General features: G+C 40.8%; 3 protein-coding genes across 6 annotated transcripts in view; all 3 read right to left on the reverse strand.

Annotated features, from left to right (window-relative positions):
- The window catches only part of znf385d (zinc finger protein 385D), a 75,933-nt gene that overhangs the window by 30,785 nt on the left and 25,782 nt on the right, over window positions 1-19,366 (reverse strand). For all 4 annotated transcript variants that reach the window (XM_079691840.1, XM_079691838.1, XM_079691837.1 and 1 more), the window contains exon 3: window positions 10,452-10,559. In XM_079691840.1, coding sequence (XP_079547966.1) covers window positions 10,452-10,559 — 108 coding nt within the window. The remainder of the gene's footprint in view (window positions 1-10,451; window positions 10,560-19,366) is intronic.
- On the reverse strand, window positions 33-953 carry LOC307045856 (tetraspanin-8-like). Its single transcript, XM_079691842.1, has one exon. It carries the CDS (start codon window positions 903-905, stop codon window positions 210-212), a length of 696 nt encoding a protein of 231 aa, XP_079547968.1. The 5' UTR covers window positions 906-953; the 3' UTR covers window positions 33-209.
- Window positions 3,905-5,292, reverse strand: LOC307045855 (tetraspanin-8-like). The gene has a single exon (XM_079691841.1). It carries the CDS (start codon window positions 4,975-4,977, stop codon window positions 4,273-4,275), a length of 705 nt encoding a protein of 234 aa, XP_079547967.1. The 5' UTR covers window positions 4,978-5,292; the 3' UTR covers window positions 3,905-4,272.

Consider the following 19,366-nt stretch of genomic DNA (forward strand, 5'->3'; position numbering starts at 1 on the left):
CTACACAAAAGAAAGAAACTCTGGACTTACAATTTAGCAATTCCCATGAATAAAATCAAACTTTGTTCATAGTTAAAATGTTTAATAAGAAATGTAACAGTAAAAAAAATGTACAATGAAGCAGAGCCCAATAAAGAAGCATTCAACATGAACATGATGCCTTGTCCTTTGATAAACACAGGTAAAGTTCAGGCCTTGTGATGAACATTTTAAATTAAACTTTTGAGTCCAGAATTAATTTGACAGAGCAGGACTAATGAGAAAATCATGCCCAGGATCATCAAAATGCCAAACCCAAACGCAATGCCTATGAGGGTTTCTGATAATCTGTCCAACCACGTGAAAATGTATGTCATACACGGTGTCGCAAAGATCTCACGTGCTTCCAAAAGAGTGCAGTTTCTGGAGGTGTCTGTGCAGTTACAGGAGCCTGGCACCACTGTGGCATTTCCCCAATCAAGATGTCCAACGAAGAAACCGCAACAAAAATTGGTCCTTTCCACATCCTGAAAGGCAAGCTGAAAATCTTCAGGCTGTTCGCTGAGCGGTAGCAGATCTTTCATGTGTTTCTTCACAATCCCCTGGGAAGATGCAGTTCTTGATATGGCTCCCAACACTCCCACAGACAACAGCATGAGGAACATTACCAGCAGGCCCATGAAGAAAATGGCCAGCAGGCAGCAGCTCTCGTGAAGTGCTCCACAGCAGCCCAGGAAGCCAAATGCCATTGTCATGGCACCGACAAAAATCAGGAGGTTTACGGCTGGGAGAAGCTCAGCTGTGATCTGGAAGTCTGCTTTGTTGATCCTGACATATGCAGAGAAACTGAGAATACCAATTCCTCCCAGGAAAAACAAAAGGTTGAAGTTGAAGAGAAGGTATTTGACGAGCTTGCTGACTGCCATTGTGTCAGGAGGTTCAACTCAACCATGAGGCTTAATGAGAGTCTCCCTGCAGCTGGGTGCTGCTGCTTAAATAGGGGTGGGAACCTTTGACTCTTTGTTGGGGGCGTGTTCAGGTTATTGGGGATCACCTTGTTGAAGCAGAGAACAGAGAAAACTGACCTGGTGGAGTTAAGAAAAGTTGTCCTCCCAATTATTCAAGCTATCCAATCACAGAACCTCCCGGTGCTATCACACAAACACTTAGGGAGACTGTTGTTACTCAAACAATGTCATGGCATGGAGGGACAGGAAATCATTCAAATGTAACAAATAAATATAAGAAAATATCTAAATCCAAAGGTTATTTTCCTTTGAGTATGTATTACTTTTCATGTGGCCATTACTTTAAAAAAACAAACAAGAATGAAAGTAAAAAGATTAAAGGTGGGGTATGTAATTTATTTCAGAAACGTTTTTTGTTCTATTCCATGGAATGCTCTTAACATCCCGATAGCAATGAATATATGAAATGCTTTGACAATAAATACATTAAAAACATTCTGGTCCTCGTCCTTCAGCCCAGAAGCCGCTTGGTCCTGGTCCTCGTCCTTCAGCCCAGAAGCCGCCTGGTCCTGGTCCTCGTCCTTCAGCCCAGAAGCATCCTGGTCCTCGTCCTTCAGCCCAGAAGCCGCCTGGTCCTGGTCCTGGTCCTGGTCCTTCAGCCCAGAAGCAGCCTGGTCCTGGTCCTCGTCCTTCAGCCCAGAAGCAGCCTGGTCCTCGTCCTTCTGCCCAGCAGCAGCCTGGTCCTGGTCCTCATCCAGCAGCCCAGCAGCAGCCTGGTCCTGGTCCTCGTCCTTCTGCCCAGCAGCAGCCTGGTCCTCGTCCTTCTGCCCAGCAGCAGCCTGGTCCTGGTCCTCATCCAGCAGCCCAGCAGCAGCCTGGTCCTCGTCCTTCTGCCCAGCAGCAGCCTGGTCCTTGTCCTTCTGCCCAGCAGCAGCCTGTTACTCGTCCTTCTGCCCAGCAGCAGCCTGGTCCTTGTCCTTCAGCCCAGCAGCAGCCTGGTCCTGGTCCTCATCCAGCAGCCCAGCAGCAGCCTGGTCCTCGTCCTTCTGCCCAGCAGCAGCCTGGTCCTCGTCCTTCTGCCCAGCAGCAGCCTGGTCCTCGTCCTTCAGCCCAGAAGCAGCCTGGTCCTCGTCCTTCTGCCTAGCAGCAGCCTGGTCCTCGTCCTTCAGCCCAGAAGCAGCCTGGTCCTCGTCCTTCTGCCCAGCAGCAGCCTGGTCCTGGTCCTCATCCAGCAGCCCAGCAGCAGCCTGATCGTCGTCCTGCCAGCAAGGATCTCCCTCTCCCTGATGATCAACAACCTTCAACTCCTGAAGACGACTGTCCATCCCGGTCAGGTGAGGGTAGATTAATCATTGACAGTGATGTAGAGAGTGAGTACAGTTCTGACAGTGAAAGCCCAAGCTCTGATTCCAGCCCTGTCAGCCTTACAGCTGGTCAGCGAGTCAGCATGCCCCTTTACTCGCCCCCTGAGAGTAACTCGGGGTCCTTCTCACCAACTCCGGAATATCCAGACCCCCCGACCGAGGGAGGCTCAGGGGGAAGCCCCGTCTGAGGTCTCAAAAAAGAGACCTGCAAGTAGAAACTTGAACTTAAATGGGCAAATGTAAATAAATCACCATAGTTCATTTTATAAACCAATATGAGCTTCTTAAATGTCGCAACCTGGAATGCACGTGGTGTTCAGTCTAAAAGACTTTCGAGAAAGGAAAATTAAATATTTATTAAACACTAATTATTAATTCCTCTTTATGCGAGAACTTAGACTGATTACCACCAGTGATGCTGATGATGTGTGTAAAATGTGGCATAAAGGAAAAAGTATTATATCCATCTGAGAGAATAGAGCTGACGGAGTTGGTATTTTCTTCAAAGAAAAAGACATAACTATTATCAGAAGAAGGGACATAATCCCAGGATTTTCTTTTTGCAAGGGCGGATATTAGGTGGGGATTTTAATACAGTATCAGAAGACATAGATAAGAATGTGATATAGATAATTACAGACATTTAACTATAATAAATACTGATTATAAGATACGAGCACAAATAATAATGAATAGATTAACAGATATACTAGATCAAATAATAGATAAAGAACAAGCATGTGCCATAAAAGGTCGCCATATGTGGGACAACTTAACAAACTAAGAAGAAGAAAAACCCTGGACAAATGTTGAGTCTGTGACCGAACTGAGTCTCACTGGAATATAGACGTGCTCTCTGTTTATGTTATTTATATATTTATGCATTGTGTGTTATGTGTATTATTAATGTAACTTGTGTATATTATGTACTGCCCAAATAATTTAAAATAAAGTTTAAAGAAAAAAAAGAAAGAGGGACAGGAAATCATTAAAATGTAACAAATAAATATACAGTGTTGGAGCGCTGAGGACGGTGGTCTGAAGCCCACCTCGGCTCCGCGCGTCCCTTGATGAGCTGGTTAAATTATAAAAGAAGGAATTCGAAGCACCAGGATAAAGGATAAACAATAATCTGTTTTAATGGTAAAAAACAACAATACCATTTTTAAAGGAGTACCCCTGCTCTGGTCCTATTGCTGCTAGATCTTAATATCTTGGCAGCATGAGAACAAAGAGACCGGACAAAGGACACAACAGGGATACATGTCATTACAAAGGGAGGAGTTGTGTCGGATGCTCCTCCCAGAGGGGTCATCTATTGGGAGATACAAAAACGATGGCCTGTCGCAGCGATTTGGTGTCTGGTACGAACTGCTCCGAATAACAAATTTGTTATCTTGCATCTTTCAGCCTGCACACACGCACACATTTTGCATTTTGGCATTTTTAAGATATAGTTCTTTATGGTTGGCTAATACAAGTAAGTTACTTTAAGGTGGAGCTAGGTTCGACCTTTTTTAAATATTCAGTTAGTTAAGGGCAGTACATACAAAACAGTATTCATTTGGGAAGATTTACACAAGTTTTGCTACACATATGAAGAAACCTACAATGTATCAATTAACATTTAATAAAACTGCTTTTTCCACAGTTAAAATGTTTATTAGAATCAGAAACAGGGTTATTACCAGGTAGGTTTACACGTACGAGGAATTTGACTTGTTGTCGTGTTGCATACATAAAAGTAAAACAAGAATTAAAAACACAGGTAGAGAACTAGAAAAATATTAAAAAGAATTAACCAGAAAAGCTGCATAAAACAGGTTAAAAACAATTGTTGAAAAACGGTTTTAAAAAAATAAAATGTACAGTGAGGCAGAGCCCAGTAGAAAAGCATTCAACACAAACAGGATGCTTTGTCCTTTGATAAACACAGATAAAGTTCCGTTGTGATGAACACTTTAGAAAGAAAGAAAGAACCTTTTATTTCCATCACGCAGCTGACAGAACATGATCGTTGAGAAAATCATGGCCAGGATCATCAAGATTCCAAATCCAGACGCAATGCCCATGAGGGTTACTGACACCCTGTCCAACCACGTCATATAGTACGTCATACACGGTGTCGCATAGATCCTACGTCCTTCCAAAACAGTGCAGTTTCTGGTGAAGTCTCTGCAGTTACAAGAGGGCGGCACCGCTTTGGCATTTCCCCAATCATGATGTCCACCGAAGAAACCGCAACAGAACCCGGTCACCTCCACAATCTGAAACGACGCCTGAAAATCTTGCGGCTGTTCGCTGAGCGGTAGCAGATCTTTCATGTGTTCCTTCAACATCTCCTGGGCAGATGCAGTTCTCGATATGGCTCCCAACACTCCCACAGACAACAGCATGAGGAACATCACCAGCAGGCCCTTGAAGAAAATGGCTAGCAGGCAGCGGCTCTCTTGAAGAACTCCACAGCAGCCCAGGAAGCCAAAAGCCATGGTCATGGCACCGACAAAAATCAGGACGTCTACGGCTGGGAGAAGCTCATCTGTGATCTGGAAGTCTGCTTTGTTGATCCTGACAAATGCAGAGAAACTGAAAATACCAATTCCTCCCACGAAAAACCATAAGTTGAAGTTGAAGAGAAGGTATTTGACGAGCTTGCTGACTGCCATTGTGCCAGGAGGTTCAACTCCTCAACCATGAGGCTTAATGAGAGTCTCCCTGCAGCTGGGAGATGCTGCTTAAATAGGGGTGGGAACATTTGGCTCTTTGTTGGGGGCGTGTTCAGGTTGTTAAGGATCTCCTTGTTGAAAGTAAAGAACAAAGAAAACCTATGTGGTGGAGTTAAGAAAAGATGTCCTCCGAGTTTTCAAACTATCCAATCACAGCACCTCCTGTTGCTATCACATCATCCCTTAGGGAGACTGTTGTTACTAAAACAATGGCATGGAGGGAAAACAAATCTTTGAAATATAACAAATAATGATTAGAAAATATCTTAATCTGATCATTTCTTTCCTATGAATTTGTATCACTTTTCATGTGTCTTTTACTAAAAAAAACAAAAAGTACGGAAGAAGTAAGACTCAGCATTTTATGATATTAAACAAAGAAAACTCATTAAAAAATCTCTTTCATGTTATTACATTACATGTTACTTGTTAGACGCTTTTATCCAAAGCGACTTACATACTCAATACTGTGGGCAATCCCCACAAGAGCAATTTGGGGTGAAGTGTCTTGCCCAGGGACACAACGACATGCTGACTGCAGTGGGGTTTGAACCTGTGCTCCCCTGATCCGAACACCAACGCACAACCCACTGCGCCACACACCTCCATGTACAGTATGTTATGTATTTGATACGAGCAAAGCATGACAACAACTATTTTATCTACAAAAGAATGTATTGTATGCAGTTATCCGGTTACATACAGTATGTCTGAGTTCAAAGGGATAACTTCTTACAAAGCACTTAAAACTCAAGCAGATTCAAATCTATGTTTAACTGAAACATGTTTTCTGTATTGTTTTGAAGCAGAAATGTCTTGAGTTTAGAATCATGTCTATGAACAATTATCATGAAGTTGAAAAATCAGTGTATCCTTGAGCCCAAACAAAACAGAACTGTGTTTTGGTGCAATCTTCTCGGACAATGAAACAACACATACTTATCATGTTCTTCGTGTTCTTTTAACTTTAGAAAATGGCTTCATATAAACTATGCTCATCACTGTTTGTGATTTGGTGGCGCCTTTTTGCGACCATTGTTCTAAAGAAATGAAAAGTGCTCTATTCTTATACCCCTTACTTTACCACCCAGTGCTTGTTTCAACTACAGCCAGTCTGAAGCTTGAAAAGCTTTGGACAAGAACACATCACACACAAACATTGAGCCAATATTCTCACCCAAATTTCACTACGGTTGGAGCCAGGGTTTGAACTTCTCCCTTAAGCTCTAAATACAACTCTTCAAGTCACTTGTTGTTTGCACTCCTGCAACACCATGAATGCATTGTGCCATTATCTATCCAATATATTGTGTAACCCCCTCTATAATGTCCAGACTTGTAACAGGGCTTCATTTTTGAGTGTTGAAAAACTATAAACTCAAACTACATTAAGTTAAAGCCACTTCTGTTCCTACTGAACCCTATTAACAAGCGAAAACCCATTCAAAATAGGTGAGTCATTTCCTATTCCAAGTAGACGTGTATGTCATTAAGTTTGTTTTTTCTAGTATTATTTTATGTATTACGCAGAGTAAAGCAGTGTTAGTAAACAGTGTTCATTTCTTAAATATATTTTAATATACAGTGTCTTTTAAAAACTAAAACCTTATTTGATGGTTGTTGCAACAATGGAAAAATACCCTTGAATACACTGGAAACGAAAGCCGGGTGTAAGTGGGTTTTCTTTCACAATGGGAAAGGGGTTTGAGTAGAAGAAAGCCTGATCAGAAGGTAATAACCTTTCTGATACTGGTTTAATGTTAACTCTGCTCCAATCTTTAGAGTAATGTTCTTGAGTACCTAAAATACTTCCTGTCCTCTCATAAAAAATCCTACGATAAAAACAAAAATAGGATTATTGTCTACATCTAATTGTAATTATTGAATAAAATGTAGACTCCAAATCTCCTTTGGATGTGTATCTTGTAAACTATAGGTCGGTTAAGTAAACTTGTAAAATGTTCTAAAAACATGACGCATAGAATGTAAACATAAAGAAAAGTTCCCTGTTAAAGGAGTAGATCAGATCTGGTGACTCACTCGCTGTCAACAAATCACAGACGTAAGTCCAAATGACCTTGACTCACGCGTGCATCTCGTAAAGCAGCAACAACCTAAGATCGTTTGAAAAAGAGAAGCTTTCCTGTTTATGAACTCACATAATTGTCTAACAAACAGACTTTCTGCTCTCCGACAGAGCAGCTTGGATCTGTATTTAGCAGAACCCCACAGGCTTCCTCCTCTGCATCATCCAAGCTGCAGTTTTATTTTATGACAAACTGTCACTGGAGTTATTAAGATTCACTCCTGCTGTAGCTGTGGTTTAAATAGAAAGAAACAACACCGCCTGGGTATCTGAGGGGTCCCAGCTCAACACAGCCCCACCTGATGATTGACAGGTAAACACAGAGTCTATCTCTCTAATGAAGTGTTCAAATGAACTGCTGATGGACAGTAAATATATACGGATATAGATTTCTCCATGTAAAACATAATAAGCGTATCCTCAGTAATCACTGACAAATTCAGTGTGAGAAATAGATTGATTACTCCCTTAATGAAAGAGCGATGACATTGCTATTTAGGGATGCTACTGATTTAACAACATGCAGCAGCAGTAATTTTCCTTTCAAATCCTTTTGATTACTTTGGAAATGGAATGGAAATTAGATGCGAGGGAAATCGAAACCCATCTGCTAGTTCATCGCTTAGATTTAGCAAGCTTGTATTAATGCAATGCATTTCACTATTGTACTGAAGAGTGCACATATGAGCTAATGACTGTGGAAATACTTCAGGATAGACACAGAGTTTGTAAAAGGATCTCCTTCCTGTAGTCGGTTTTGCTCATATGATGCAATATATGGAAACTTTAAGACTTGTGATCGAGTCATAATGAAGCTGCCGTGGATCAGGATGAATCCAGAGAAAGCTGTAAGTGAATACCCTGAACACCATTGGGGGGCATGCTGGAGACTTTTACATAAAAAGCACCCCCTGTGGACTTAAAACGGTTCCCATTGACTCAACTACTTCTGTTGTTTTATCATCGTAAAGCTGACGGTGCTTTGTTTCAATATGAATGGGTAGCTTCAGGCTGGTCACTGATGTGTTTCCCCGTTCTTTTGTTTTGTAAATGGTGTAATTGGTCTTTTCACACATCAGTCTGACTACAGTTGGGTGTAACCACTAGATCGCATCACATGTTGAGAATTTCCGGAACTCATTGAGAAGCCTAACAACCATTTGTGGTCCAAGCAAGTATAACTATTGTTAATAACTTATTGCAGATATAGATTTTGGTTTCCATATCGTTGTTGACACGAACAAACAGTTGTGTAGCTAATTTAATGAATACTCTATAGGAAGATAAATGAGGTCAAACATGTGTTGAGCGCCTCTCTTCACTGCAGTAAAATAACAGGAACAATCTCTTCACCTTTCTTTTACACTTTACATTTGTACCACAGTATTTTACAAAAAAGACCTGACATTCTGTTTAAGACAACCAAAATATCACCCTGAACAATCTCCATATTTGCCTAATTGTCATTGCTCTGGAAATATGATGGGACATTTATGGACCATTTTGCACATGGTTTATTTACATGCTGAGGTTCAAGATAATAACATTTCCTATTGCTTATATCACTCATTGTCATGTTTTAGTTGTTGTTCGGAGATTGTGGAATGGAAAAAGGCTTGCCTGCACCTCCACGTTCATAATGACTGCGGCTTTGATATTTATCAGTAATGTGTCTTTTTGACTTGTACACAGTAACACAAACACAGAGATGATTTGTTTTTTCACATCTTTTGGTTCATCTGACAAATGAGAGCCTCCGAATTTAATGGTAAAATAGCAGCTAACTTTGTGTGACTCTCCATCAACCTTTTGTCTGATTCACTCTCAAATTTTATCTCTCAATGACCCGTCATTAAATCTTCATTTATCTCTTTATTTGTATTCATATCCCTCATCCTTCTTATTTTGATAAATAAAATATGTATAACTATGAGCATGTTGTGAAATATTGACGTCATGTGAATAATACACATAGGATAAAGCTGTTTGAATAATTCAGAACCTATTGAAATGAACGTTAAATCCCATTGTCACCTTTTCTGTGTCCCACTGCCCTTTCAAGTTTAATTCAGTTGAAAAAGAAAAAGAAGGAAAGCTCAATGCTATTGATGGCATTTCATGTTCATGAATGTTGCGATAATATTGATTATTGCAACTTCTATAGGATGCGATAATCTGATGTTAATGGCAGCCGTATTTTGAAATGTTGGAATAGATGGTTTGGTATCGAGCTTAAATCCTTCACTACTTGTTAACATGTTTACTGCTGAATTTCAGTACTCCTTTAAAAAGATGAGTCAGAGTAAAAGGTTTTCCACATGCTGTGTATTGCTATGCAAAATAGAGGCTCTGGACGACAACCATTCAGACCTAACTTCAGGCACAATTGAATTGACCTGAAATGTACAAAGACTTAAGAAACGACACAAAGATGGTTTCGAATGAGTTCCTGAATACACCAGACGACCAACTAAACGGCTGGAGCTCCCGTGCTAGACGCCCCTGCAAATCACACAAATTAGCACCAAAACAAAGGAAAGCTGTGGCTGACGGGAATGTGATGTGTGTTTTTAGGTATTCACAAATAAAGTGAATGGACAGACACAATCTATGAACTGATGATAGCTATGCAGTAAAAGTCATAGAATCACAAGAGATATTACAGTCCACCCTGAGAGAACTGTAATATCTCACTCTAGTCTTTGCTAATAGTTGTGCCAATTCATCCAAAACATGCCAAGAAATGTCATAAAATAATGAACATCTTGAGTTGGTGATGAGGGATACACCGTAGTTCAGTTAATACATCCTCTGCAAGCCACACATCTTTGGAACAAAATCTTGGCAATCCATATTCCAGTTTTTGGAATATTTTTGCAAAGAAAATAGGAACTGGCAAACAGACACATAGCCACACTACTGGCATGGCTGAAACACATTACTTCATATGTTCAATTACTTTTTTAAATAGTGCTGCATTATTTATTTTTTACCAAGGTGTACTACTTTTTTTTTTTTTTATCTTAATAATGTGTGCCTATATTTTTATTTAATGTACATCTATTATTCTTTCTGTCACCTGTGTTCTGCCTTTTGTCTGTACCTTGCTGCTGTGACCCCAATGTGGGACGAATAAAGGTTTTCTGATTCGGACACGACAGCATACTTTTTTACTCAGTTTTCTACTGTTACTAATGAAATAAATATGACCTGCCCTAACATAATTCTATTTATGTGAAGGTCATCAAGACTGACACCAGAGCAGGTAGGTTGTAATGTGGTTTTGGGGTGTTTTCTGTGTATATTTGTGGCAGGAGCAGTGGCTCACCTGTGAGTTGAACCTTAGCTGGCAAACGCTGCAGGAGACGTGCCTTCTCTTTACGGTGGGAGGGAGGCCGAGGGTGTGATGGAGGACAGCTTTCTGCACAGGGTCCATCTGGAGGAGAGAGACACAGAGAGAGGCTAATTAAAACAGTTGTCAACTGGCCTGTAAATCTCCACTCGATCGATCACTCGGCTGTAAAGAGGAAAGATGCTGCCTGGAACTTTATAGAAAGCCGGCAATTCATCTTTTGCTTCAACAGGTGATTTCTGTCTCTGACATTAACAAAGACATAGTCTGGAAGTAATTCAATATTTGATTACTAGAGGCATTCTCTCTATCAGTGTTTAACTTTAAGGGACCTTAATGTAATGGCCATAAGCAAAATCCATCAAGTGAGCACATTACTTTACACTGCAGGCATTTTTGCATCTCTTTATTATCAGCAATTCCCCAGAAAAGACAAAAAAACATTGATATATTCAACAAGTTCTGTCTGTGACCACAGTTTGACAATGATATTGTTGTTCCCAAAAAATTTAAACACATAAAGGGCTGTTCTTTAATTTGGTGAAATAGATATTAGTCAGTGATGCATGACAAATACTCAATAATAATCTAAGCAATGTAAAAGGATACCACATGCAAACGGCTGACATCTTTGTCCATGGCAGACGTTTTTTGAATATAAATACGGTACAAATAGGGTTCAAAGCCTCACTAGATCCAAGGAGAATAAGTTCTTCAACTCCCTTTTCAACTTGACATAAGCGCCACGAGGTTTTTATCATGCCTAGCAATTGACATATTTTTCTTATGAGAAAGAGCTAGGAAAGAAATGATAGATAGACCAACAATCTGTAGTCCCATCTGAAGGAAATGAATTCACTTAGTTTATTTTGCAGTGAAGACATACTGTGCCTGATGCTGCGACTGGATGACAGCCCAGCTCTATGTTGAGGGGCACAAGCCATATCAAGCTGTTGCTTCGCTGAAAATACCTGTTGGCAAAATAAATTCCTTGGGCCTCACGCTAAAAACCCACCAAGTAAGCAGGTAAATCCTTTCATTTCTCCTATGTATAAATGAATGTGATGAATGGCTCTGGCCTGTGTCATGCATACTCTCATCACTGTGGCATTAGTTGCACACTTCGCACTGGTTACAATGCAATATGTGCTTGTAAGGTTGATCACAGTGTAATATGACCTACTCTATGTATAATATTGCTTTGGTCCATCTCTATGATATGCATGTCTCGGTCACAGCTTCCCATCGAAGTCATGCATTGCTTTACTTTTATTTTTTTTGTTTCAGCATTTGAAGTTTACATAATATCTTTCCCTTTTTCTTTTATGATACAACATTTAGATGTATTAATAATACATTTTTGGTGCCCTAATACAACAACTGACATTGCAAAATGTGTTGTGCTTTTGTTTGCTGATTACCTAAAGCAATTTAAATTCACCTAAATTCACAAATAGCCTCCACATTCATGTTTTGGGCTAACAAGGAGTGTGTACGCTCCTGCTCTGCTGCACGCTGCTTGTCTGGTTGGTATCTGCCTCCCTGTGTGTGGTGACAGGGCTTTGGGGAATGAACAAACACATCCGCCTTGCAGAGAAAGTGTCTCAATAGGCCCCACTTGGCTGCAAAAGCAGAAAAGGTGCCGGCAGTGTGTGAGAGGATTAATCCACCATGACAATTGTGCTGCAGAAGGTATAGGCACTATGCTGTCACTTTCTGTGGACGACGTTAGGCTGAACTGTGGCTCTTTCTTTACTGTTTGCCGTTTTCAAAATACTTACTGTATATGCAGAGGTTGAAAAAGTTTTCTGAGAAATTGACCTTTGGAAAAACATTTGTTTCTACTAGCAGTAATCATCTATGAAGGTTTAATTTACCCTTATGCTTTATGTATATGATACATCCATTTTGTTTATTGATATTATATCATTGACATGATAATACTGATGATCTGATAATTGTCTTATTTCCTATTTTTATTCATCCATCTTTTACATATTTGAATTGCCAACAATCCTTTTAAAATTAATTGATTGTTATGTTTTTATTATACAAAAACATGCTTTGAATGACCTCTATTTGTTTAAAAGAATCACAGAGTTATTTGTTTATTGGATACGCCTGAAAGGCTAATGCAATGTATTATGGGTACAGTAAATCCTTTTTTATTAAAGTCAAATGTTTAAAAGGGAGGTAGTTTCAACTATGGTGATGTTTGAGGTTGTTGTTGCTGGTCTTTACTGGAAATTGTTCAGGATATTTGGATTTTCACCGACATTACCCTGGAGCAGGCATGGACATCCGGCAAACAATTTTTGAAGACTGACGCAGGAAGGCGAGTAATCAGGTGCAGGTGACAGGGGTGGCTGGAACGCTGCAGCAGCTTGGAGACATTGACAATCTGGCAAAGACTGGCTGTAAACGGGTCTCTGTATTCACACTGTGACGGGCTGAATGAGGAGCAGCTGGGCAGGCTGGGGACTGGGTCAAGTGATTTCTAGAGGAGGTAAACTCACAAGGTCGACTAAAGGGGTATGTGACGTAAAAACATGGAACGGAAAATTCCAGGAAAGTCAGAGTTTGAAAAGAGAAGAAAGAGGTTGAAGAGTGGGAACAGGGAAGCCTTGAACACGTCGCTATGACAGAAGCTCTGCTCGACGGACGGCCTCCATCCCTCCAGGCCGGTCAGGGGGGCCACCAAGAAGTTGGACACAGGATGACTTGTCTTAGAGGGACTGAATGATAGATAGTTTAATGAGACAGAAGTTCAAACCTATAGCATTCAGCCCATAAATTGCTGCGTGGAGTTGGTGTGACTGTCAGATAGCTTGTTTCAGAAAGTCATATACATTTCCTGATTCAGCCCTGCCACATATGACTTCAGCAAGGTGTAGTTGGATGGGGTTTCCTGAACTTCAACCAGCTGACCGTTCTGATGGAGTACACTGGGGCCTTTATACTCATGTGGTTCTGAATTTGACATCAGAAATAATGCAAAAAGGTGCAATAAATGCTCATTACTCAGGATGTTTTGACGGAGCAACGGAGTCAAAATCTATGAATGTAGTGTACACTAAGAACTGTACATTTTGTATCCTTTTGATCCGTATGCCGTGTCTCCAATAAAGGGAGCTGTAACTGTGGGATCTTAAATGGTTGCACTTATACAGATTGAATTCACTCAATCGTTTCTGGCAGAATGAATGCACTTGCTTTTAGACATGTAATCAAAATCTGGCTACAATAAAATGTTCCCCTCACAGCTAAACAATTACAACAATTGAGTTGTCAGTGAAGTGAGAGAGTCTCACATGAATCACTCACAGAGCATATGTTCACAGACAATACTCAGTGATACTCCGTTGTGACACTTAACATAAAATGTGTTGTGAGGAATGGCATTTTGCTTCAGCTATGCAGCACATTTATATTTCTGATAGGATTGTATCCACAGACTGTGCTTCGTGTAACCCTGAAAAAAGGTGCTGGTCTCCAGGGAAACTATATACGTTATTTAAGATAAAATTATCAAACTGCTACAACCAGGACAGATGCTACATGCTAATACTATTAGCTAATATATTTTTAATAGAATCGGAGGGATGAAACCCCTCTATAATGGTCACACATGCAGAGCACACAGCACACACAGTAAAAGTTGGCCTCTGTATTTAACCCATCCTCATACCAGGAGGAGTCTAATAGGAGCAGTGGGCAGCTATTGCACAGCGCCCGGGGAGTGAGGGGGGAAGGGGGTTGTCCGGTGCCTTGCTCAAGGTCACCACGGCAGGGCCCAGGAGGTGAACTGGGACTTCTCCAAGTAGAAGTCCACACTCCATATTTAGGTCTGTTCGGGGACTTGAGCCGGCGACCCTACGGCTCACAGTCCAAGCCCCTACTGACTGTGCTTACAGGATGTTGTAAGTAATGTAATTTTTTTTTTTAAAAAGCCTATCTTACCAAATGTTTCTATATTATATGATATCAATGACTCTGAAATTAATGTTTTAATTGTCTTATATCGAAAGAATGATAATTTGTTCTCTGTCGCTTTTTTAGCATCTTGTAGCTCCTTGTGGTCTTATTTACCAACGTTTCTTAATATGACCTATCTCTCATAGGAACACACAACCACACACTGCATTTCTTTATATCTGTTAGTAAATGCTAAATGGTCAATCAATGGTGTGATCAAACAAATGCACTCTACCAGCTCAGCACCAAACATCCCCAGACGCAGTTAGCAACTAATCATAGTGGGACACTTTGCAGCTAAATTCCAGATATTTCACTTAGGAATAGTTTTATACTAAAACAGAGACACAATTAGAATGGCTATTGCTCTTATCATTAGTAGAAACACACATTTAAATGGATGCTAATTAGACTTGATGTGTAATTTGGGTAATGGTTGCCAACACGTGACATATATCGGCTTCAAAAAGGTGATAATATATTCAGTTTAGGACATTTCCCACTGCGTGTGGGTGGCCAAAAAACTCAACCAATGCAGATTTAGGGAAGAAACAAGTCTGATTTGCTCTTTATATGTATTCATATACGATGGATATTGCACTTCAGAGACCATATGAGTGTAAGGTCTACTGGATGATGCAGATGGAGAAAAGGGCATCTCAGGTCCTTTTCCCTTACTGCTTAAGCGCAATTTGCAGTTATTCTGAATTGTAGCTCTCATGAATGTCGAGAGATAATAAAAGCTTTAACTGCTTTACCAGTCTTCAAAAGGTGGAATGGTATAAAACACTTAACAGTTGGGGAAACACATTTGATACATTATAATTTCCTGAAAATGTGTCCTAAAATGAAACTACTATATTACACAGGAGAGCATTTAAAAGCAGCTAATGTCAGGGAGTAACCTTGCTGTGCACACTCAGCCTTATGAAACAGGCTGCATTGAATGTGTAGGCAATGTCAAAGAGGTAGAAGCAATAGCACCCACTTCCTCTATTGAAATGCACATAATGATATTCAGTGAGATGTGCAGCTTTTCACAAAACACTGAAAACGCTGCATTACAATATCAGAGCGGGGACTTTCCTCTGCCTTTGCCCTGACACACTGTGTTGCTGTCGTTATGCAACAGTCTACCTTTGTACTGTAAATCTCGCTCAAGTTTTTGGGATGGGAGTAGAGGATGACACATGGGACTGGCGAGGCTCGCTGGCAAAGGGGAAAACACTAGAGCAGAGAAGCAGACTCACTGCAGCCTGCTGGGAAAGCTCTGGAAAGCGAACGCCAGTTAAAAACATCTGGGCCACGAGAGAACGGATGACCTCTTCTTAGAAGCACGCACTAGGCAACATGTTATTTCTCCTTCACTGTGGCTCAGATGCTGTGAAATGGATCTGTGGTGTCGACGCCACAAGAAATGGCACAAATCTTGCACAGTGATTAGCAGAGATTTAAGTACGTGGCAATGTCATTAATCACCTGGTATAAAGTGGATCTGTGAGAATATATTCCACTGTGCTATTATTGGCAGTGTCGCTATTTCAATCACAATTCAGTGCCATTATTCCACCACCTACTGTGAATCATTTCCATGTTTCTTTCAAAGAAATCCCCCTGTCACATAGCATTTTGCCTCTGCTCTGAAACATGATGTTCAGGGCTCATCTGCAGAGAGCAGCTGCAATGCTCCGGCTCCCATCACCCACCCACTGAGCTACACACTCCACAGGGCCACGCCTGCTAGGGACGGGAAATGTCGCCGGAGCAAATGTACCATGACGCACATATAATGCACGCCCAAACACACAGTACACACACACAGTACACACACAGTACACACACAGTACACACACAGTACACACACACACACACACACACACACACACACACACACACACACACACACACACACACACACACACACACACACACACACACACACACACACACACACACACACACACACACACACACACACACACACACACACACACACACACACATTTCAAGCCTGCAGCAGCGTACAGTGTCATCTTTCAAATCACTTCCTGAAGCACTAATATGCAATTTTTAGTCAGTTGGTTGATTTCCAGCTCTAGGACTTGTCAATCATCTTGATGAGCTGTCTGCCTTGAAACAGCTCCTCGCCTGAAGCTGAGGTAACCGTAAAGCCGCCGCAGACGATCAGAGAGCAGATGGCAAACACAACCAATCCGCAATTAAAGAAAAAGAAATGTCTGCAGTGTTTTTGGACAGGTCTTGTACTCGCATAAACATCCTAAACAGTCAAAAAAGCTATTTCAAGTGAACATGGAGGGTTACGGATGTATCACAGTGTCAAAGACAGCCATGTGTGCCTTAGCTGATTTATTTAAGTAAATGTTGCATAATGAAGCTTGAAATAGCTTTCATTGGGATCCTTGTTTTTATTTAATGGGTTATTTAAAAGGTAAGTCTAGCTTCCTAGAATTAGGAGGATTGTTTCTAAACCTCCTTTAATGTTTTTCTCTTTCTGCCTTCAAGTACACTTTTTAATTATTTAATGACATTTCAGAGGTGTTTGACCATTAACAGCAATTCAAAAGCTTGACGATAAATAAAGTATAACTTTTAAATTGTTAATTTGATTTGTTGGCCTTCTGAGAAAAAATGCATTAAGATTCAGTTACCGTAACAATGTAAGTAAATCAATGTTTCCATTCACCCTGATCTCTGTCTGTGGGTGTCTCCTTTCATTCCTCTGTCTGTCTTTGATTCGCACTGAAGTGTCTCTGTCAGAAGAAACGTCGGCAGCGTGTAGACAGCGAGGGGGTTTAAGCAGATCATTTGCTGGATACTATCTGACAGCCCACAGAAGGCCTGTCCGTCTCAAAGTTCAGCACAGCAGCCGCCGCTGACGCCCTGCCCCACTCAGCGCTGCCAGACAATGTGACAGGACGAGACAGTGATGAGCTGAGAGGCCGGCTGACGGCTGATAAAAGGGACGAAAACACACACTGAGTGCTATCTGTTTTGGTCGCACAAGGCTTTTGTATGCCAACCGTCCCTGGTATCGGCTTGTGTGTGACAGAAGGAGCTGGTGTGGAACAAACAAGCTGGGTTTAAAATACTCAACAAAGGCTCAAATAATCAATTATGTGACATGTTGGTTTAATTCCTCTGTCCAAATGCTTTCTGAGGAGATTACAATCTTTGAAGGAGCATTATTGCCCTAATTATCCTGCATCATGTATGAGGTTTGTTTTCTGTTACGTGATGTGTTTGTGAAAGCATGTTATTGACTTTTTACAGAAAGTCCCACCCCGCAGTAAACAAAATATTTTCTCTACTACCAAAAATTGACATATAAGAGAACCTGCTTTCCACCAGGCAATAACAATCACTTAGTTGTTAATTATTGATGCTGTTATGGTTTGTTTGTCAGTAAAGCCAATCTGTATTTGGTTAGTCATCTTATAAGCAACACATAAAATGGTGGTTTTCCATCAACAGTATAACTCAAAGTGTTTAATTATGCATGTGAATGAATACATCATTTATTTGGTCAAACGAATTATCATCAGAATATCTTGGAGGTGTAAACGTGCTGTCTACGAACACAACTGAGAGCACTACAGCTCATGTTTTGGAGAGAAAAAGAAACACAATCTCACACTTGAAAAAATCTATATTATTACAAAAACAACTTGACAATCTTTCTTTATATTTTGCCTTCATGTTTGTTTAAAACAAATCCTTTTTTGAGTGAACCAACCACAGGATTCTTTTTGAAAAATGATTTGAAAAACTTCTGTGAAATACACCTGCTGATCTTATAATTAAACTGCAAATGCCGTGTATATGTTTATGCAAATCATTTGGTAACCATGGTAACAGAGCAGGGTTTTTGTAATCAATCAGTCAAACTGAGTTGGCAGCGCTTGTATCCGTGTACTTCACTTCATTAACTCCATTAAAAAGTGTGTGACATAGCGATCCCACAGTAATACCCTGCGGATCATGGCTGTTCAAGCCTCTTTTTTATTATTCACAACATTTGGTCGATTTGCAGTCTAATAATTTTAATAATGTTCATAATAAGTTCTTTCTTTTACACATATATATACATATGAAAAGCTTTGAAGTACAGCAGGACCTGCAGTCAGTCATCAGACTTTGATTTCCCCATGAGTCCAATAAATGAAACTCCTGTCTGTATGACTTCATGTGTACTCCTCTCTGTTCATTTATAAAGAAAAGTCAGTTTGAACACGAACCTGCAAGAATAAACCAAACAGTGGGAGTCAACATTTTTGTAAAACATGGCCATGGTGGTGAAAAGAAACACATTTTGACAGCAGGTAGGAGAAGGAGTGTAAACCACATGCGCTGATGTCAAATTCTATCATTTCATAGCCCGATTTTCCACCTGAATGACTTTCAAACGAGGTTAAAGAGACAACACTCAGCATATCAGGAGATATAAACACAGGTAGCTTTAGGTGTTTCAAGATAACGGCCTGTCCACGCGGCGGCGTGCGTTGAATAAGGGGACGTCACGCTTTGCCGAACTGCATTGTGGGAGCTTCGTTTTGCTCGCGTTGCTCGCTTCAAAAGTTGAGCAATGTTCAACTTTTGAAGCTTCGACGGAAGCGTCAGCCAATCAAATCATATGCCAGTACAAGCTCTAGCCAATCAAACCGTGTGCTTGTGAGTCCAGGGCAGGAGATTCATGTGATTGGTTGTTGGTCGAGTGTCAGACACGCCCGCCGGCAAGCTTCAACGCACGCCACCGTGTGGACGCTGCGGGGATGCTTTCATTGTTGTGGTGGGTTCAGTCTCACTTTGAAGAACGTGAGACAATTCTAGGTTCATTTGTTTTCAGGGAAAAAATGATATTCTTCAGATGTTGCAACGTGTTTAAGCAGCCAGATCAG

Source organism: Notothenia rossii, assembly GCF_949606895.1.
Source record: "Notothenia rossii genome assembly, chromosome: 7".
Classification (NCBI taxonomy): Eukaryota; Metazoa; Chordata; class Actinopteri; order Perciformes; family Nototheniidae; genus Notothenia; species Notothenia rossii.